At 37.6% G+C, this 21,927-nt stretch overlaps 1 protein-coding gene and 1 non-coding gene across 2 annotated transcripts; both read right to left on the reverse strand.

The window, feature by feature from the left end:
• Nucleotides 1–661: 661 nt before the first annotated feature.
• Ckap2 (cytoskeleton associated protein 2) lies at nucleotides 662–18,183 on the reverse strand. Its single transcript, XM_042685616.1, has 9 exons — nucleotides 18,044–18,183; nucleotides 16,303–16,384; nucleotides 13,773–13,851; nucleotides 12,786–13,657; nucleotides 11,953–12,154; nucleotides 9,913–10,083; nucleotides 7,312–7,381; nucleotides 3,157–3,412; nucleotides 662–2,309 (listed from the first exon to the last, which is right to left on the reverse strand). Exons 1-9 carry the CDS (start codon nucleotides 18,111–18,113, stop codon nucleotides 2,045–2,047), a joined length of 2,067 nt encoding a protein of 688 aa, XP_042541550.1. The 5' UTR covers nucleotides 18,114–18,183; the 3' UTR covers nucleotides 662–2,044.
• On the reverse strand, nucleotides 13,936–14,013 carry LOC122112959. The gene has a single exon (XR_006148335.1).
• Nucleotides 18,184–21,927: the final 3,744 nt, after the last annotated feature.

Genomic DNA, 21,927 nt, shown 5'->3' on the forward strand with positions numbered 1-21,927 from the left:
TGTGTCCTGTGTATCACAGTATGTTTAGCAGTATTCTGTTGCCTTGTTTTTTTTTTTTTGTCTTTTGTAGTTTTTTTTTCCAGGGCTGAGGACCGAACCCAGAGCCTTGCGCCCTTTCGCTGGGCTAAACCCTCAGCCCCTGTTTAGCAGTATTCTAGATGCCAGTGGTACTAACTACCCCCCACCCCCCAGTCTTGACTACCAAATGTCTCCAGTCTGTGTTCAGGACAGAAATGATGTAGCATGAATCGCTTGTGGTTGAGAACCATTAGTCTAATACTCTGAACTTCAGATGAAGGTGTGGGATGACATTGTACTCAGTGGTAGAGCATAGGCTTGGCATGAAGCCCTTTAACCTCACACCACACACAAAAAAGAAATTAAAATCTTACAATGCATTTCAAAGGCAAAGTTCAAATTCATTCACTTTAAATGGCATTTTACAAACTGTTTTTATGGTGCTGAGGATCAAATCTAGGGCCTTTCTATACACTAAACAAATGGCATACCACTGATCCATATTCCCAGCTCTCATAAAATGTCATTGCAATCAGTGTCATTGTACCTGAGAATGTAGCTAATTGGATCAAGTCACAGTACACTGGGTTCAAGTCACAGCACCCACCAAAAAACCCAAGAAACAAAACAAAGGACATTAGAATATCATTACAGGTATTTTTATTGTATAAGTATATATTGGGTACATTAAGAATAAAATCCTATTCACTAGAACATAAATTGGTAGTAAAGTTATTACACAAATGAAATGAATATAAAGATTCATATTACAGTTACTAATATCATCTTTACAGTTCACTTATTTGAAACTATAGAATTGTTAGAAGACGTGTATCATTTTAGTGTTAGATTAAGGCCTTATAAAACAAATTTTATTGGTGGTATTTAGCAGAAAACTTGTGACAAGTCATGTCTCAAACAAACATTATTTAACAGTGACATTTTTATATTATGAAGAAAACAACTGGTTGTTTTCTTACAATAACTCCATTCTAATACAGATCCATTTAGCTTTAAATGAAGCTAAATAGAGGTTAAAATGTTGACATTAACATAGTCAAGCTTCAAAGGAAAGGACTAGACTTTGACACTTCATCTTTCTTATACAGGTAACTTCCTCTTAGAAATGGGGTAATTAACTTTTCTTTGAAACCTCAGTTTTGATGAAAAAATGGAGGTCGAGGCCACAGATGCCTGCTCACTGCCATAGATGCACACTCACTGCCTCAGATGCACACTCACTGCCAGATGCATGTTGTTACAGATGAGTGTCCACTGCTACATGCACACTCATTGCCATGGATGCACACTCACTGCTATAAGATGCACACTGTCACAGATGCATGCAATCTGTCACAGATGCACAGTCACTGCTATAAGATGCACAATATCACAGATGCACACTCACTCCCACGGACACAAAGTGACAGTGAAGAACCACAGGCAGTTCAAAGGACACAACAGTCTAGGAAATGCGAGTCTGGTAGGAAAATAAACTAAACCCTTTGTCTTAATGTTACTTTTTGGGGGTATTTTTATTGTTAGGGTTGAACTCAGAGCCTGAGACATGTTCCGTAGGTACGCACTCTACCACTGAGCTCCATTCCAGGCCTCAGTTTTTTACTTCCATATTAAAGATAGGCAAAAAAAGCTGTTGCTATTTTATTTAGACAGGTGTGTCAAGCTTTTAAAACATGACAATATGAAATATACATTTTATCTCGAATACCTCACTTTCTGATAATGTACCATTACTTATACTTAATAAAGTGAAGAAGCAAACATTAGGAACACAGCAAATAAGCTGACAAAATGGAGCTATATTAAAGAAAATCTCACTCTGATGAGACTGACAACATAGGATAGCTTTGCAACACCAAAAAGGCAACTCCTTTATTCCTTTGTAACATGAATATTAATAAAGGAAATCATTGCTATGAATACTAGAATAAAGGTAGTTGATTAAGTCCAGACCAAAGAATACTTAGAATAAAACTACTCCAGGAAGAACAAAACCCCTCATTCTTCATGGATGCTTTATCTCATCTGTGGTTTCAGTCTCAGAGAACATAGGAAACAATGCTGTATTGGGACGACATAAAAAAGCATCAGTTTCACCCCCTAACTCTGATAACTGTTCTAGTGAAGACACACAAGGATAATGGTCTTTTAACATATCTGGCAACTTAGAAGTCTTCTCTTGAAGGCGTCTGGAACGTCTTACTGGTGTTAGAAACTTTAGATCTTTAAATGCAGAACTTGTTTCATCAAGTTGCATCTTCTTTTTTATACTGAAATACAAAAATGATTCTCTAAATTCAAAAGCATGATAACAGATTCTTTGTACCTCTGTGCTATTAATCATACTTTAACTTGTATGTCATAGGTATGTGCTTGTTTGTCTTAGAGAAAGGGAGAGGTATTGAATGTTCCTTTAAGTGAGGAACATATGCTTTCCTCTCGATTTATTGTTATAACTAGCACATAGTATGGTTGAGTATGCAGAATCCTCTAATTCCTTAGCTATAAAACCAACTGTTATTAATTCATAATATAGAAATTAAAGTAGAATTGCACAATTTTTTTCACTATGGCAATATTTAGTGAAAAGGAAAGCCATAAAATATTTAAAATGTTAAATTTCCCAATGATATTCCATTTATTTGAAATTTTTCCTATAGTAACAAATAGTAATTATAATCTGAAGTAATCCCTCATCTATTGCATAAGTGACATTCTAGAGGGCACCCTTCCCACCCCCACCTTCATCCCCGCCTCTGTGATAGATGAAAATCCTCAAAGTAACAGCATTAGATAGTCATCCCTTACTATGTCACAGTTCACTTATTGCTACTTTGGGTATTTTACCTATTGCAGGGGGCTCTTGATTGTAGCTTCCGTGATAAGTAGGGATTACAATTTACTTTTTTTTTGTTTTAAACCTGTGATACAGTGAAGCCACAATAAGTGAACCATGATATAGCAAGAGTCTGTGAAGACTTTAATATATCACATTTTAAAGCAAGCCCTTGCTTGCCTAAGGCCCTGAATTTGTTCCCTAGCACAGATTAACAACAATAAAAAAATTATCTTTCAGCATAAAAACAAATCAAATCACATTAAGTTTTAAAAGTTTACCTTTGCAAGTATGGTGTTGTAGATATATTATATTTAATAAAGCAACTTCCTCCCGTTTCTGTTTCAGGGGTACTGAAATCATTAGTTGTTTCTTTTGTTTTGTGGTCTTGTTCTTTCTCATCATCTTTACACAGCATTTCTCTATTACACTTATTCTCCCCTTCCGGATTTTCTGGCTCTAGATCAACCACTTTATCTTCAACGTAGATTTCTTGGATTTGTTCATTGGTTACATGAGTCTCCTTGGTATTTTCTCCTATAGAAACACATTTATAGATTTAAGCTTTTGGTCAAATTTTCAAAATAAAAGAACCAAACTATGTCTCATTACTTTTCCTGAATAAATACTGCTAACAGCTAACAAATATTTACTATCTTCTATGTATAGAGATCATAAGACAAATGTAAGACTTAAGTCATCCCTATCCTTAAGGTTTCATTTCATGAAAGAGACACGATTTAAAACAATTTATATGAATGAAGTATTTGTAAATGAAGTAAAACCAAAGAGTTATTGGAACCTATAAAAAGAAACTAACTGCTTATGGTATAGGGAAATGTTTAGGAAAAACTTTGACTGGGTCTTGAAAAATGAGCATCTGACAAACCCAAGGAAGATAATCTTGTAATGAAACATGAAATAAATTTATCTATCAAGATAGTAATAAGCCAATATATTTAGAATATAGGGTAAGGAACAAGATGGAAATGTGGAGAGGTGGTAAAGAGTTCAGATAGGTAGATAGGAATTAGACTATGATGAACTCTATATGTAAAAAATTTGGCAAAAAAATGCATTGTAAATATACAATAAAATTTGGTTGATATACAGAACTGTCCAGAATGGCAAGGAGTAATACATGATGGCAAGAAGATGTAGCTGTTACAATAGAATAAGCAAGTTATTAGAGGTTAGGATAGGAAGGCCCAATGTGAGAAATATTTGAGTCACGGATGCACATCTATGTCTGAATGGGTATGCACGAGTATGAGTGGTACCCTTCTAAAATTTCTTGAGTAGGAGTCATTAATGCCAGAAGAGGGCTTACCTTTCCTCCTTTCCCCTGTTCTTTCTATTATCTCCCTCCCTCCCTCCCTCTCTTTCTCCCTTCTTCTGACAAAAGGATGATAAAAAGGGGCAAACGATAAGAAAAGACAAAGTTCAAAATAAGACATGTTAAATTTGAAATTCTTGAGTCAGCAAATCTCATTATTTTGAAAAGACCACTGAATCTAGTTATTAGTAAAATCATTCTAAGTTTTTAATAAGAGATGTTTTAGTTATACATTTAGTGAGTAGAAATTGAAGTAAGAAAAGAGAAAATATAGGTCCATTAATTCAGCAAATACTTGTGTTTGATATATACCAGGCATTGGATCAGCACTGAGGTTCCAATGGTCAGGAAGATTAGTGTCTTTGTCCAGAGTTTACAGTTTAGAAGATGAACAAGTAATGGAGTACATCAATGATGGCACAGGAAAAAACAATGAGTATAAAGCAGGTGTAGGTTGGGTGAGGTGAGGGGAAAGTATACAATGACAAATAGCTGGGAAAGTTTCTTTCAGGAACTGAGGTCTAGAGGGTAAGTATGAAATTAGAAAAAGTAGAAAATAGATATGGAGGGTAACGATAGTATAAATCCTTCTAGAAAAATAAAAGAAATTAAGGAATATGGAGGTGAGCCAGGACAAGAAAAGAAGTTGTAGTCAGGGACTGTGGTTCAAAGCCAGCCTGGGCAGGAAAGTCGGTGAGACTCTTATCTCCAATAAACTACTCATAAAAAGCCAACAGTGGCACTATGGCTCAAGTGGTAGAACACTAGCCTTGAACACAGAGAGGCTTAGAGACAGAGCCCTGAGTTCAAGCCCTAGGACCGGCAAAAAAAAAAAAAAGAGAGAGATGTGTTCAACTTTGAATATGTGGATTTGAAGTATCTCTGCAAGACATCCAAACTGTTTGTGTTTATTTTTACTTGTCTTATATTTCCCACTTATGCTCTCTTGTTGTTTACAATTAGCTTTGATTTGTAAAAGTGATTTTGTATTTGGGTCTTATATATTTCATGGCAGGAGATCTATCACTTGAGCCAGTATAGTTCAGAAATGTGAGAATATACTTTTTTTCATCTGAAGACTAACAAACAATCTGCTTTCTAGAAAATATTAACTAGTATTATTCTCTTAAGAAAAAAGAGAAACTGAATCAGATTTAGATACCATTTTTATCCTTCTACATATCTCTAGAGCCAGTGAAAATTATAAGGAAGAAGATTCTATTTTTCAGGTAAGTTGCTTTCCATTTTGCTAGAAGACTGAGACAAGACTAGGTTTTGTTTGTACTAGTTGTCTTTCCTGGGTTTTCTTTATACTACTTCTTCTCAAGTACTTCATTATTTATTCTTAATATTAAATCATAGCCCCTATCTTCTTCCAGGCCATATTAACAGGCCTCATAAATTGAAGTATTCCCTGTTGAACTAATTATATTGCCAATATAAGTACCATCTCCTGGAATACAGCATTATGTTAATATCATTAGCACGTTAACCCAATGATGGTTTATACACTTCAAAAAAAAAATCTTAGGGGCTGGGAAGGTGGCTCAGTAGTAGAGTGCTTGCCTGCATGAGGCCCTGGGTTCGATTCTTCAGCATCACATAAAGAGAAAAAGCCAGAAGTGACGCTGTGGCTCAAGTGGAAGAGTGCTAGCCTTGAGCTGAAGAGCTGAGGGACAGCGCCTAGGTCCAGAGTTCGGGGGTGGGGGAGTAGGGGATGGGGAGGGGATCTTAAATGTAAGCAAAACTTATGTACTAAAATCTAAAATTTTGGTATAGTTTCTGACTTTCTTTGAAGGTCAGCCCTTGACCTAGATCTCTCAAGTTTAAATTGGTTTTGTGTACTTAAAATACAGGTACTGCTATGGAAAGCAATTTGGCAGCATATATCACTAGCCTTAAAAAGTCAAGTGCAATTGTGAACAGCTCTAGACCCAACTACTTGAGGCAGAGGCAGGAAAATCACTTCATACCAAGAGTTTTTGAACAGCCTGGGAAACACAGTAAGACCCTGTCTTACAAAGAAAAAATGCAAAAATAGTTTAACTGTTTGAACTTGTTCAATCAGACAAAATGACCAGTCGCCCTCAAGATAGCATAGAAATGCACCCAAATATTTGCTGACTGAATAATGGTGTTATCAAAAATAGTCTGAAACAATTTTTCCAAACAAAGGATAATAATTAGCTGGCATTCTATATAGTGATTTCTTCTCCTAGTAAGCTAATTAATACTCATGCCTAAAATTTAATGAAATTGCAATACATCGGATATTAGCTTTATACAATTATTTCATACATCAACAACTGTTCTGACAATCCCCATTTTCCAGATAAAGGGGTTAAATGCTGGAATTTTTTAATGAGCCTTTTCAGTGTAGAATTCAGTAAGGAAAAGTCTTCTGAGATTGCCTAATAAAACTACCTTTATTTTTTTGTTTTGCAGCACTGGCAATTAAATTCATGCCCTTGAAGATGCTAAGCAAGGGCTCTACCATTCAGTTATATTACCTGCCCTAAAATGTCTACTTCTTTTTTTGTGCCAGTCCTGGGGCTTCAACTCAGGGCCTGCCTGGGTGCTGTCCCTAAGCTTCTTATGCTCAAGGCTAGCACTATGGAGACACAGACTTACCTTCAGCTTTTTCAAAGCAATTTATTGGAACTAAGAACTCACAGACTTTCCTGCCTGGGCTGGCTTTGAACCGTGATCCTCAGAGCTCAACCTCCTGAGTAGCTAGGATTACAGGTGTGAGCCACTAGTGCCTGGTTAAATTGCGCCATACTTAAGGCACAAAGAAGTAAGCAATGTTTTGTACATAGTCGATAAATGTGGATCTTATTTCCTCAATAAAAATTCATTCTATTTATTTTTTTGGCAGTACTATGGATCAATCTCAGGGCCCTGTACTTGGTAGGCTAGTTAGTACTTTACCACTTGAGTCACAGACTCCAGCTAAAATATCTTTATAATACAAAAATCCATTTTACCTCATAATCTTGATATTTTTAAAGTTAAACAAAATAGATAAAAGAAAAACTAACTCAATAAATAAATTTACTAAAATCATAATTAAGTTGAAAGAAACAAAATAAAAACTTACCCAAATTAACTTTTTCTTGACTCTTCATTGTTAAGATATTTATAATTTCATGTCGCATCTCTTCAATAGGCTTAATGTATTTTAATGAAGAAAGGAGATTTATATTTTATATTCTTAGAAAATAGGTCATGTAGGTAGAAAATATTAGGCTAGTGATTAAAACTTCACATATGTATGTATGTATGTGTGTGTTTTGTATATACTTTTTCTTTATAGTAGCACTGGGATTTGAAATCAGTGCCTGTGCTTGTTAGGTATGCAGTCTATCACTCAAACCATGCTCCTAGCCCTTCTTGCATTTGTTATTTTTCAAATAGGATCTTACTTTTGCTCTAGTCCTGTAGGACCTTGATCTTCCTTACTTAAGCTTCCCATGTAGTTGGGTATACGCCAACATATCCAACATTTATTTTGGTTGAGAGAGGGCGTTCCAAGCTTTTTTTGTCCAGGCTGGCCTCAAACCACAATCATCCCAATCTCAGCCTCCTGCGTGCCTAGGATTACAGGCACAAGCCACTACACTAGGTTTAAAATTTTATATTTTAAAATAAGACACTGGGTTTTGTTTTTTGAGGCAGGCTCTTGTTATGTAACTCAGGCTGGCCTCTGACGAGAAATACTCTTGCCTCAACTGGGATTATAGACATGTACCATCATACTTGGTTCAAGGCAGTGGTTCCTTTGACCTAAAGCACTTATTACTACTTGGAAAACTTGTTTATTTTTCCAACTTATAGGATAAAAAGCAAACTTAAACAATCGGAATTTCATATTTAAGATAATCTCCCTCAATTTTTAAGTTTTGGGTGATCACTGCTGCTTGCTTAATATGAGCTAAAATAATGAGAAGATAACAAATTAACATCATTATTACCTTTTCAAGAGCTGATTCTATTTTGGATGATACAAGAAATTACACTGAGGATTTCAGGTTTACTAGCAAAGCTCTCTATCACTTGAGCTATATCACCAATGCTTTTTTGCTTTACTTATTTATGTTTTCAGATTAGGTATTATGCTTTTGCCTGGGTTGACCTTTGATCAAGACCGTACCACCTATGTTGCCCAAATAGTTGGGATTATAGACATGTATCACCACACTGAGGTGAGGTACTACGAACTTTTGCCTGAGCTGGCTTCTAATTTTGATGTTCCTTTCTTCTCTATCTCCTGAATAGTTAGGATTATAAACATGAACCATCATATTCTGCTATATTAAGATTGGCAGCTAATGAGCTTATATTAAGTTCTGGTTATATTTTATTCACATATCATTAAAAACATCTCTGAATAGCTTAAGATTGGTTATTCCAACATGTTTCATTTAAGTCTATTATTTTCTAAATATCATAGACACTGTTTTCTTTGAGCTATTACGCTTACTACAATAGTCAAGAATATTATATAAAACAGAAGTTTTGTTTCATAATTTTAGTTCCAGAACTCAGTCTTGCTTTCAATTTTCTTGGATACTTTTAATTCTTGTTTTCCAGTTTCTGCTCTGGTATCACATTCTCTTTACTGCTTTCTATGAATCTTAGCTCCAGTTTTATATCCTTGCTATAAAGTGCTTTAAGTACTGTAGTTCTTAATATAGTAAGGCCCTAACATCCCTTGCCAACTAAAGTCTATATCACTAAACTTCAGGGAAGAGTTTTACATGGTTGCCATCCAGACACTACCTGCTAAATCTCTCCACTCCCCCAATGCTGAGGATTAAACCTAGGAACTTGTGCATGCTAATATTTGATTTTTTATTTAGGTAAAAGGTCAAATAACATTTGCAGGGCTTTGGGGGGACTAAAATTAATAGATCTTTCTAAAGAAAATCTAAAAAGGGGTAATTAAAATGATCTATGTAAGCAATTTTTAATAGTGCATTTCTTAGCTATTTGTTCTAAAGCAAACACGTTTTAGTAACATTTATCCATACAACAAAACCAAATCCCAACCAAACAAAAAACTCTTTCGAAATGACATATTCTATACACAGAGCTTTGTTTATCAGCAGCATAAAAGAGGTAAAAGGAATGGTATTCAACCATCATGGTGGCAATAGTGGTAGATACAATAGTTTATCATCTTTTCTTTTTGTTTGAGCAAGACCAACTTGTATAGTGTATAAATAAGGTTTTATTTACACATATTCCTACTTTTCTCTATAGCCATTAGGGCTTAGTAACATTTTGAAAGTTAGTTTATTTAAAATTCAGTCTCCCAGTAAATTTTTCAGCTGGACAATGAATAAAATGATGTTTTTTACTAAAATACCTATCATAGAAAATTTATTAAATTGACATTTCCACTTATATCTGTTTTGTAAGGTTTGAATATTTCTAGTAAATAAGTGAAAAATGTAGAAGACTAAAATACAATATGTACAATGCAATTCTATGGCTTTCATTTATTTTTGGTGCTAGAGATTGAACCCAGAGCCTCCAGGCTCTACTACTGAGCTATACACTTGGCTTCCATAAGGCCTTTAACATCCATTACTACTAAATAAGTACCTGACCACAATATTGTCAAGGGATATATGTTATAAAATAATTCTGAATTGTTTATACTGTAAAAATAAAGGTCAATAAATTTCGATCTCACCTGAGCTCCTGCCAGAATGGCCTTCTCATAAATTGAGATAATATTTTCAATAGGACTTGTGATTGGTTCAATACGTACAAGACATATCCAATATTTAACAAGTGTCTTGGCATCTGGAATATTTTTAATCAGGTCATTCAGTGTGACCATTATTTCTTCTTTCGGATATCCCTAAAATAGCAAGAAGTAAAGTATGTAGTATATTCTAAATAAGAACAATCAATAGTGGTGTTATAAGCAGTATCAAAGAGTGACAAAAGACAGAAAGTCATTAGGAAATTATTCATAAAAACATTCACTATAATCCTTCTAATTCCAAACTTATTCTTGATAACTAAAAAGAAGCATACACACAAGAATGTGGCAGCAAAACTGAAGTATTAGTTGAGATACATGTTAATAAAAATTAACTAACACTTTTCTTAGTTTCAATCTTTGTATTGATTGTGGGATTCTGTTTGGTAACTATTAAATGTTTGTGAGTGAGAATAGCCTAAAAGTTTCCCCATTTAACTGTCTTTGTTAGGTTTTACTATTTTGTTAAAGTGAATCTGTAGTGGTTTATGTAAGAGTTATACACAGTTAAAGATCAATATGGACAAGTTCCTTTTTTTTTTTTTGTCAGTCATGGGGCTTGAACTCTGGGCCTGGGTGCTGTCCCTCAGCTCTTCAGCTCAGGGCTAGCACTTTACCACTTGAACCACAGTGCCACTTCTGGTTTTCTGGTAGTTTATTGAAGATAAGAGTCTCACAGACTTTTGTGCCTGGGCTGGCTTTGAACCGCGACCCTCAGATCTCAGCCTCCTGAATAGCCTGGATTGCAGCTATGAGCCACCAGTGCCCAGCTTACAAGTTCCAATTTATAAAAACAAAAAAGCTTAACTAGATAAAAATAAAAATACAATCAGGGTTTTCTTGCTTGTAACTTTCATTAGTGCTCTGAAGCACAAAAGAGTAAAAGATGATCCTAAAGAGTAGAGTAAGATTTGAAATCATATCCTACTTAGTCTTGCTTTGGACCTTAGACATTGTGGGTATCCGAAACAAGATTAGAGAGTAAACAAAAAATAAAATAAAATATTCTGGAGTTGACAATACAGAGGATTTGTGTCTAAATAACAAAATTCAGTCATAAATTCAAGACCAAGAATAATATTGGTTTAAATTAATGGGATTTTGTTTGAGAATATTTTTGCGGACTTGAATCTGTGCTAATGATTCATGTAGTAATTTTTTTTTTTCAGATAAGGGATAGTTCTGAGGATTTGAACTCAGGGCCTCACACACACTTAGCTTACTTGCTCAGCTGGCTCTCTACCACTTTTACATCTTCAGCCTGGCTTTTTTCTGGTCATTTTAGAGAGGGAGTCTAGACTTTTCTTCCAGGACTGGCTTTGAACCGCAAGCTTCCAGATGTTAGGTAGCTAGGATTATAGGCTAGTTAGAGCTATAAATACTTAGCTAAATTTTTTTGTGTACCAGTGCTGGGGCTTGAATTCAGGGACTGTTGCTCTAGCTTGGCTTTTTCATTCAGGGCTGGCACTCTATCTCTTGTGCCACATATCCACATCTCCATTTCTGGCTTTTTGCTCTTTAACTGTAAGTAAGAGTCTCACAGACTTTTCTGGCTGGGCTGGCTTCAAACCTCAATTATAAGATCTTAGCATCCTGAGTAGCGAGGAATAATAATGATTTTTAATAAAAACTTGTTGCTAGACTTTAGCAAATATTTGAGTATAGAAAATAACTTGTGAATATGTTTAACAAATGCAAGAAACAGAAATATTTGAAGAGAAAGGAAATGTTACTCCAGTTTACTGGACATTAATATCTTAGAGAAATAAACCCTATTAACTTTTTGCTATTTATGGAAACAGTGCAAAACAAACTAAAGGCTGATAATGTAGCAATATTAAATCAACATATCAATGATATTAATTGGCCAAAACCATGACAATATAATTTGACAAGACAATATGTTTATGAAGATAATTTGTAAGACCATAAATTGGCTATACAATTATAAAATAAAAACTCTACCTTATTAATCAGGTTCAAGCATTCAGAAAATGTTTTGTTTACTTTTTCAGTAAATAATCTCTGTTCATCTTCTTCTGCCATTGTAGTCCAAAAAGATCCAACTAGTTTTTCCTTTTGTCCTTCAGGCTCAAGCTTGGTAATTGAGTTAGGAGGCCTTTTCAGCACTTTTCCTTTGCTGGCTCTCCACTCACTCAGACGAGCTCTACAGTCAGAAGCAGTAGATAACCATTAATTACTTTGATATTGATGTTAAAACTACCAAATTGAGAAAGTTTAAAATAATTTGAATCTCATAAATAGTTCTAAACTAGTAATCGTATACTTAGCAAGATCAATCATATGTTCAAGGGTTCCAAGAATGCATATTTAAATGAGCAAATTATATTTCCTAATTATTATTAAACAGTTTAAACAGATTACTGAAGCAAGTACTCAACTACATGAAGCATAGTCATTTTCAAGCCATATTGTCCCAGGACATATATATGACTTGTTTATGTCAGAAAAGAACACATTAAAGAACCTAATGCAGGGGCTGGGAAGGTGGCTCAGTGGTACATTGCTTGCCTTGCATGCATGAGGCCCTGGGTTCGATTCCTCAGCACCACATAAGCAGAAAAAGCCAGAAGTGGGGATGAGGCTCAAGTGGTAGAGCGCTAGTCTACAGCTGAAGAGCTGAGGGGCAGCGCCCAGGCCCAGAGTTCAAGCCCCTCGACTGACCCAAAAAAAAAAAAAAATCTAATGCACTCAAGGAAAATACATGCCATATCCACAAATGGTACTTAATTAAAAATTAAGCCCCCCTAAAAATGAAACAAATTCCATGTACTCACTTTCTTTCTTCTGCAGTTTCTTTGGGCAGAGCGGATCTATCAACAGTTGCCTTTGCTAGAGTATGCCTGCGCTGGTCAATGGTTTTTGACTTTTCTATTAGCTTGGTATTGAAAGATGGAGCAGGTCTGGCTACATTTTCTGATGCTGTGTTTCTTGTTAGTGCCTTACTTCTTTTTATGTCCTGAGAAGAGCTTGTTTTTACAGAAGATAGAACTGGTTTTGACTGTAGTGATTCTTTTTTAGGAGGCCCTTTTCGAATTGTAACACTGGTAGAGGTTCTGCTGATGCCTTGTTTCACACTGTCCTGGGTGTTACTTTGGAGATTTCTAATAAGAGGTCGCACAAGTTGTGTATTCAGAGATTTAGTGCTCACAGATTTAGTGTTCAGAGATTGAGTGGTAGTAGTCTTATTGGAGACTTTATCACTTCTCACTGTTACATTGCTGGTGTTTACAGGTTCAGGCCTTGTGGCTCTAGAGAAAGTGGATGAAAGTTTCTTTGTTGTTGCAGAACTCTCATCTTTGACTTGAAGAGGTTTTCTAAATGAATTAATCTTAGACTGAACAATTTGGCCACGATAACATCCAAGTACAGGTTTCTTGGGCATGCTAGCATCTTGCTTTGGTTTGTCTGCAGCCACTTGTTTGTTTTTATTACTGTGTTTAAAGTGAAATGCTTGGCTTAATGTCATAGTTTGACTTAGGGAATTATCTTTAATTGGTAACAACTTTTGATTATCATCCTCAAAATTATGTGTTTCAATTGTTGTAGTTGAATTTGTTAATTCATTGGGTGGTTTTAGAGCAACACAATGTTTCTCCACTGGGTTATGTTTGTCCTCTGTAATTCTTTTGATATTTTCTTTGTCATCCTAAGAGAGTCATTTAATACAAATCAGTATTTGAGAACTCATTTCTTTCAGAAAGAATATATGAAAGGGAAAGAGGAGAAAGTGCAAGTTAATGAGTACAATGTCCCTATCTTACCATTTTTGCTTTAAGTTTCAGAACTTTTGTTTCTTCTTGAATGCGGTCCTCAGGTGTCATCACTCTCTGACCTGTAGAACTAAAAAATGAATTAAAAATACATTGGTCCTGTACTAAGAAGGTTAGGAGGGGGTGTATAACAACTAATTTCCTTTATTTCACCTGGCTTCACTCTGTTCTCAGTACTCTCCAACATGTCAGTTTCTAGAACTCAGTTCAGTGGTCATGTCATCAGCAGCAGTCAGGGACCACAGTTACAGTACCAGGGCCTCTCTAAACCTCCCTCCAGCCTAGGGACTTGCTTTTTGTCCCTCCTTCCTCATGTTCCCCTGGCCTCAGTTCATTGTTACAATCCTCTTAGAGTCAGGCAAGCAGCATAGGCCACATGGAGCCTGATCACAGAAAGAAAATACTGCAGGTTCACCCAGGTCTGCAACAGAGACTGGGAGCATTCTTCCCTTCTAAGCTTTCTGTATTCAGTTTTTAAACCTTTAAATTTGTGTATGTTTGTCTATGTTAGGCTAAGGATCAACTCAAGGCAGACTGCATGCTAAGCAAATGTAGTAGGACTTGAGATTTAGAGCTTTAATTATTAGTGTGATTTAGTAGTACAAACAAGATGGCTGAGAAAATTAAACACATTCTCTTAAATCTTAATACCACCTCCCATAGATTATGTTATCCTAAACTCCTTTTTGCAGCTACAGGCCATGATGATCTTTTAACAGGTGAGTACAATAATTTTGTGTTAAATTATGAGGGGAAAAATATCAATTAGACAAGCCACTGATTCTAAATCAGAGTCCCAAGTTCAGCAATTATGTTAAAATGTGAAGAAAAAAATTATACATTAGAATTGATGAAATGTTACTTTTAACAAAACTTTTCATTGGTAACAACTAGAATGTGACTATTATCCTCAAAATATGTTTCAATTGCTATAGTTATATTAATTTATTAAAAGATTTTGAAGGAATATAATTTTATGCATTTCACTAATGTTATTTATATTGCCTTTCACATTCTATTTGTTCAGTCAGACTGGAGAAAGGGCAAGATTTTGTCATGGCTTGTATTATACTTTTTTTTTCTGGAAAAGTATTAAAGCATTCACATTCACCATTTTTATTCAAAGTTCTGGACAAATGGAGAAAATGGGAGTTTTGATCATAGTTTTATTTAATATAATTTTATTGTTATTATTAAGGAGTTATACAGGAGCGTTACAATTCCATAAGTCATTTTAAATTCATAGAACATTTTAAATAATAATTGCTGACCACTCTTAGGATGCAAAAGAAACTGAAACAATGTGTTCAGTGGCAAAATCCAGAGTCAAGGGAACTTCTGACTTTCCACTTCATATACTTTTGTGATATTTGTGTTTTTCTCATAGCCACTTAATAAAATAATACAAAAGTATTTCTATAGAAAGCTGAACAAAAAATAAAAATAAAAATAAAAAACAAAATTAATAATAGCCTCCAAATCTCTTAAAGTATCTGGGAGGGCCACCTGCCCTCTCTAAATAAAAACTCACTTCGTACACTGAGTAAAAGCCCTGATAAGATTCTGGGAGTAGAGGTTAGTATGTGTAGTTGGCATACAGGAGGTTCTGGTTCAATCCATAGTACCAAAAATAACCTCCCAAACCAAACCAAACCAAACCAAACTAAACCAAATGCCTTAATAAATTCTAGAAAGAGTGACTTTTAGCAGGGTGTAGTAGCATATATTATCCCAGTACTAGGAGCAGAAGGATTTTAAGTTTCTAAAAAGAGGCTGACCTGTACAATATAGCTTACACTACAAGATCTCAGCATATATACACATATTCCATCAAAATTAATTCTCTAAAGGGTGTGAATTTGCATAGAAATTATGATCATTCGAGAAAGTAGCTACTAACATATATAACTAGCACAAAATGATATGCTGAAAGTATGATACACCAGATTTGGAAGACTTTGCACCAAAAAAGATGTAAAGTATCTTAAATCTGTGTACATGTGTATATGTTGCTGAAGATTAAACCCAGAGCTTTCCCAAGATAGGCAAACAGGCTACCACTGAGCTACATCTCATCCTTTCTTATTACCTTTTCATATCACATATCAACATCAGGAATACAACTGTGTTAAATAAAATGTTGTAAAAATTTATTTTTATCTTTTAAAAACTTCTTAAATGCAGTAACAGAAAAATTTGACAACTACAGATGTAGAATGCATTGTTTTTATTGGAGAGCTCTAATTTTGTGTGTGTGTATATGAATGAACTCAGGGTTTGGATGCTGCCTCTCAGCTTTTTTGTTCAAGACTAATACTCTTTCTCATTTGAACCACAATTCTACTTCAGTTTTTTGCTAGTTAATTGGAGGTAGGAATCACATGGACTTTGCTGCCTGGGCCGGCTTTGAATGTTGATTCTCAGATTTCAGCCTTCTGCATAGCTAAGATTATAGGCATGAACCATCTACCTGTGCCCTGCTCAAATATAATCTTCCTGGACTGAATTAACTTGACCTTACCTGGATGTCTTATTTTCCTGTTTGTATGAAAACATTGTTTTCCGTCTTAACAAATGTTCTGCAAGTTTTTGTCTTCTTTGCTCTAATAAAAGGAAAGAACAAGAAGTTAACATTAGTTAAAACATCAAATGATAGCAAATAAACATGGCTGACTAAATGATTTCACTTCAAAATTTTTCTTCTTCTATAGAATAGGGATTTTTCCAGTTCAGTATTGCCTTCGAGAAATCATCCCATAATAGGCTGGGCCCCCAGTGGCTCACACCTGTAATCCTAGCTACTCAGGAGGCTGAAATCTGAGGATCACAGTTCAGAGTCAGCCTGGACAGGAAAAGTCCATGAGACTCTTATCTCCAATAAACTACTAGAAAACTGGAAGTACCACTATGGCTCAAGTGGTAAAGCACTGGCCTTGAGCTGAAGCGTGCAGGGATAGTGCCTACGCCCAGAGTTCAAACACCATGACGACAAAAAAAAAAAAAGAAAAAAAGAAAAGAAAAAGAAATCATCCCATAAAAAGTTCCTGAGACTACTCATGACATAATGATATTTTCAGGCCTGATAGCTCCATCTGTAATCCTAGCCACTCAGGAGGCCCAACCCTCAGAACCTAGCTGGGAGCCTTCACTGGCAAACAAATCCATGTAATTGTTATTTCCAGTTAATCAGCAAAAAGGAACTGGATGCCTGGCTCAAGTTTAAGACAGGAGCCACTGGATGAAAAATTGTGTGTGTGTGTGTGTGTGCGTGAAAGAGAAAGAGAACACGAGAGAGAGAAAGAAAGAAAGAAAGAAAGAAGGAAGGAAGGAAGGAAGAAAGAAAGAGAGAGAGAGAGAGAAGGGCAGAAGGAGGTGGGATGATATAGGAGGAGAGGGAGAGGGATGCAGAGTTCAAGCCTTGGTCCTGTCACAAACACATAAAGAATCACACTATCCATTGCATGTGAAAAAATCTGGAGAACATCATTTCAACATACAGCTAGGGAAAGCCAAGATTTTAAGAAAATCAATGGTAGAGATTAGATACTACTCTTTTAGTTCTAACTGGGTTGGGTTAGTGTTAGGATCCTTCTGGGCCATCTCTGGGGACCACGCGGAGGCAGGCACAGGAGAAAGATTATTATAAGGTTTATTAGAGGGGCAGTATCTCCCCCGGTGGGGAGTATGCGAATATAATTATTGTAATGTTATTACACGAACAGTGAGAATCTTTGTTTTTCAGGTAAAGAACAACCTTAATATTGCTGTAAACCATCTGGTTATAGGTTTTCAGAAAGTCAAGACAAAAATATTTCCCCCCCCACTGAAAACGTCCGATTAGGCAACGCCCCCTGCCCCGCCGCGCCCTTCTGGCCGCCTGAAATTCACGTGGGAACCCGGCGGCCTCGGGGCTCTGCGCAGGCGCAGTGGGTCCGGGCGCTCGCAGCCCCGCCTCCGCGGACCCCGGCCCACACAACGGGGCTGGCGGGCGGGAGCCACGCAAACGCCTTCGGTAAACGGATCTCCTTTCTCAGTAGACCCGTCTCTGCGGCAGCGCCACAGCAGTCACTGAACCGGCACACCACCATCCCCACCGCGCTCCGTGGTTCGCACACGCCGCGCCGCACGTGTCAGGAACGCGGGACGGGGGCGGGGGCGAGGTGACGGAGTGGAGGGGGCGAGGGAGGAGGGTGTCAGCCGACTCAAGGCCGCGTTCCCTCAACCCCGCCGGCCCGCCCGCTGCGCCCGCCACCGCTGCTCACCTCGGAACGCAGACTGGGCTCTCTGAGTAGCGGGCAGCTGCAGGTTCCGGGGTACCGTCGGGGTAGTCATTGCAGCCTGAAGTCCACGGATGCGTCGCCCTCGACCCGAAGCGCTTCTCACGCGCCACGTCCGGCCGCCGCAGCCTCACTCTGCACTGGCCGCGGGCTCTGCCTTTTGACAGCGCCGCCACCACCGCCCATTGGTGCCGGCGTGAATTAAACGCGCCAATGGGAATCGAGGGGCGGGCTTGCTCTGCAGTTGGGAGGGGCGGGGCTGGAGCCTGCGGGGTTTCAGTTAGGGCTGTGTCTGCAGGTTTCAAACTCAGGGAAAAGAATGCTGTTTACCCTCCACGCGCCACGGAGGCGGGGCTTGATAAATCTCCCCGCCGTCTCGGCATCTGGGTTGATCTGAATAAACAGCATTGAAGAGGAGAGAGCGCTGGATTCCCGCGACAAGAACACTTAATTCGCAAATATCACTGGATTCTGAGCTTCGTAACTCTGAAACCTGTCGCCAACCTCATTTCAGTAGGCTTGAGAGGCCACCAGCTTGTATGTCCACGTTTGCACTGAAATTGAAACCTACTTTCTCATGTATTACCCTACCTCTTTCTCCAGAAAGGACCTTGCTCTATCTTGGGCTGGCCTCACACTCTGGCTTACACAGCACTGAGATTACAGGTGTGCACCACCATATTTGGCCCTTCCCTTGCCTTTATGCTACATAAGTATCAGATGCAAACACAGAGAAGAGAAGGGAATAAATGAGGATAGCTCTTCCTCCCCACAAGGTTGCCTTTCATTCTCCTGGGACGATGAAGGGCTTATTAGGTATTTTGTGTGTTTATACATTTAAGTGTGTGCTACCACAATCATTCAGTCCTATTTATCCCAAGATATCACCTAGCTAACTAAAACCCATACAAATATCTAGTCTACAATATGTAATTACATAATTCAGAGCCAGGAGGTTTTAGGGGCAGGTGTGGAGAATATGTCTTTCTGGTCTGAAGCTTGGAATTTACAGTTAGCCTGCATTGGACCTCCCTCCCATCTAGTTTGAAATGAGGGAGTGAAGCAGGAAGATTTTTTTTTTTTTTTTTGCCTTCTCCTGCTGAGTGTGAAGGCCTCCACAGCTAGCACTCATTGCAGCCAGTTTTTCTCACTTTTTCTACTCCCCCCCTCCCCCCAGACAGTACCTGGGCTTGAACTCATGGACTTGTGCTTATACTCTCACTTGGCTTTGTCCACTCAAGGCTGGTGCTCTACCCTTGAGTCATGCCTCTAGCTTAGCTTTTTTGCTGAGTAATTAGAAACGGAGTATGGAAGACTTCTCTGCTCAGGCTGGCTTCAAACTGTCTCAGCCTCCTGAATAGCTAGGATTACAGGAGGCTTCTAAAGAGATCTTGTTAATAAGAACTGGTTTGGGGATCTTTGGGGGAGGGTTCCTTTTTATTTGATAAAACAATCAAGTTTTAGGATAACATTGCCAACATTGGGAGAAGCAGCCAACAATCATGCCTCAGTCTCTTTGCCTTAGTGCCAGCCCTGTAGAACTTAAGGGGGGGGGGGGGAGAATGTTTCTCTTATTGGCAGAAGAGAAGGAGTGGAATACTTAGACCCATCATAGGTACTCAATAAGGTTTCTGAATACTTGTCAAATGAATGAGTAGACTGAGAACCCAGAGGCCTCAGAGGTTCTCAATTTATTGACTCAATTATTTCTAGGATCCTGGGGAGATCCTGCCAAGTGAGATTCTAATAGGCTGATATACCTTAATACAGGGTATCTCACACAGATACATATGTGCCAAAGCTATCCTAAGACACTTAAGAAACAGCTTACTGAAGACAGAAGGCAATGCTTGTTGAGAATGTGCAAGGCTCTGGATTTGATCCCCAGAATGAGGATGGGGGGCAGGTGACTCACCTGTAATCCTAGCAACTGAGGAGGTAGATATTGCGAGGGTTATAGTTCAAGGCTGGCCTGGGCAAAATGTTATCAGAGCCCATTTCAACCAATAAAAATCTGGGCATGAACTGGTAAAATAAGTCCCCAGTGTGTAGTATGCTCTAACAAGATAACCCTAAAGGAAAACTATGTTAGTTGTAGGACAAACATAGGTTGTCCATTTATGATGAAAAATATATAAATGAAATGAAAGGGCCAGCAGCCTTGGACAGTTTGCATAGGCCAGTCAATAGGTAATTATAGATCTCTATTGACATATTCTCTACAGCAAATTCATATTAAGTACAAATATTACACTTATATTTATATTAGTTATAACAAGTAAATGAACATGATAAAATATGAGTTCAATATTGAAATTGTCACTGGATGGAGGTGAGGTTTAGTGAAGCTTCCCTTTAAGTATAGGAACTCTTCACTTAGGGTCTTTGACTTTGATGACAGAATAAGAATTTCTGGATAAGTCACAATGGTAAGAAAATTGGCAGAGTTTTTTTTTTGAGTAAGTAAACAAGCAGGCAAGCAGACAGACACAAAAGCAGACAAACAGAAGGGCAGAGTGTGGATGCTCTCATAGGGACATAGAAACACAGACACAGACACAGACACAGACACACACACAGACACACACACCGACACACACACACACACACAGAAAGAGAGACAGACAAATATGCACATAAGGAGATACCCAGAGAGACACACAGCTCCTTGGGCAGCTGGGGTATTTATAAGGTAAAGGGGGTCTGGCTTCAAGTTATGTTAAGTGCTTTTTTTTTTTTTTTTTGGTCATGGGTGCTGTCCCTGAGCTCTACAGCTCAAGGTGAGTGTTCTATCACTTAAGCCATAGTGTCACTTCCAGTTTTCTGGTGGTTAATTAGAGATGAGAGTGTTAAGGACTTTCCTGCCTGGGCTGGCCTGAACCATGATCCTCAAATCTCAGCCTTCTGAGTAGCTATGATTACAGGTGTGAGCCAATGGTGCCTGGTAAAAGAAGTGCTTTGTCTTTGCTTTGCTTTGTTATTCTCTGAGTTTCCAGGTAAGAATGCATCTTGCATTTTGTTATTTCCCTTCTCCTCCCCAAATTAGAAAAATGTATATACAAGATGCAGGGCACCAGAATCAAAGACAGTGAAAGCAAGGGTTATACCATGGGGAAAGAACATACAAAAGAAACAAAAATCACATAATACATTATAAATACGTTAACAGCAAAAAAGAAAAAAACCACTTGTGTCTCTATCTTGGGATTCATTTTGCTTAACATCATCTTATTTGGTCATATGTACATAGCTTTTGACCTTTTCTGCTTGTCCTAGACATTTACTAGTTAGTGCAAATAAGGGAAACCATGGGATTTATGTTTCTTTGGGCCTGGCTTATTTCACTTAATATAATTTTTTCTAAGTCTTTCCATTTCCTAACAAATGGGGCAATGTCATTTGTTCGGATGGAAGCATAGAATTCCATAAGGTATAGGTTTATCCATTGTAACAATGAGCTGTACAAGACACTATGTTGCAAACAAACTTTAAAACTGGGGGGGGGGGGGGAGGAGTTGGGGAGGTGAGGAGGGAAGGGATGGTAGGGGAAAAACAAAGGAGGAGGTAACAATGCTTGATAGGAAATGTACTCATTACCTTACTCATGTAACTGTAACCCCTCTGTACAGTATTTTTACAATAAAAACATATATAAAAATATCCCCTTTAGATATGAATATTTGATCCACTGGAAAAGACTACAGTTGATTACTCTTTTCAAAAAAGAAGAAGAATGCATCTTGCTAGCGGGGTGCTGGAGGCTCATGCCTGTATTCAATCCTAGATATTTAGGAGGCTGAGATCTGAGAATTGCAGTTCAAAGCTAGCTGGGTAGGAAAGTCCTTGAGACTCTAATCTCCACTTAACCA

The sequence above is a fragment of the Dipodomys spectabilis genome, unplaced genomic scaffold (genome assembly GCF_019054845.1).
Source record: "Dipodomys spectabilis isolate Male_0828 unplaced genomic scaffold, ASM1905484v1 ptg000095l, whole genome shotgun sequence".
Lineage (NCBI taxonomy): Eukaryota > Metazoa > Chordata > Mammalia > Rodentia > Heteromyidae > Dipodomys > Dipodomys spectabilis.

Bases quoted from the DNA above. Each gene is read 5' to 3' on its own strand.
- Ckap2 (XM_042685616.1), bottom strand. From the start codon at position 18,113: ATGACTACCCCGACGGTACCCCGGAACCTGCAGCTGCCCGCTACTCAG. The intron at 3,413-7,311 runs GTAAGTTTTTAT...GTGTTTCTATAG, and splicing joins TCAAGAAAAAGTTAATTTGG to GAGAAAATACCAAGGAGACT. The intron at 2,310-3,156 runs GTAAACTTTTAA...TTTGTATTTCAG, and splicing joins ACAACACCATACTTGCAAAG to TATAAAAAAGAAGATGCAAC.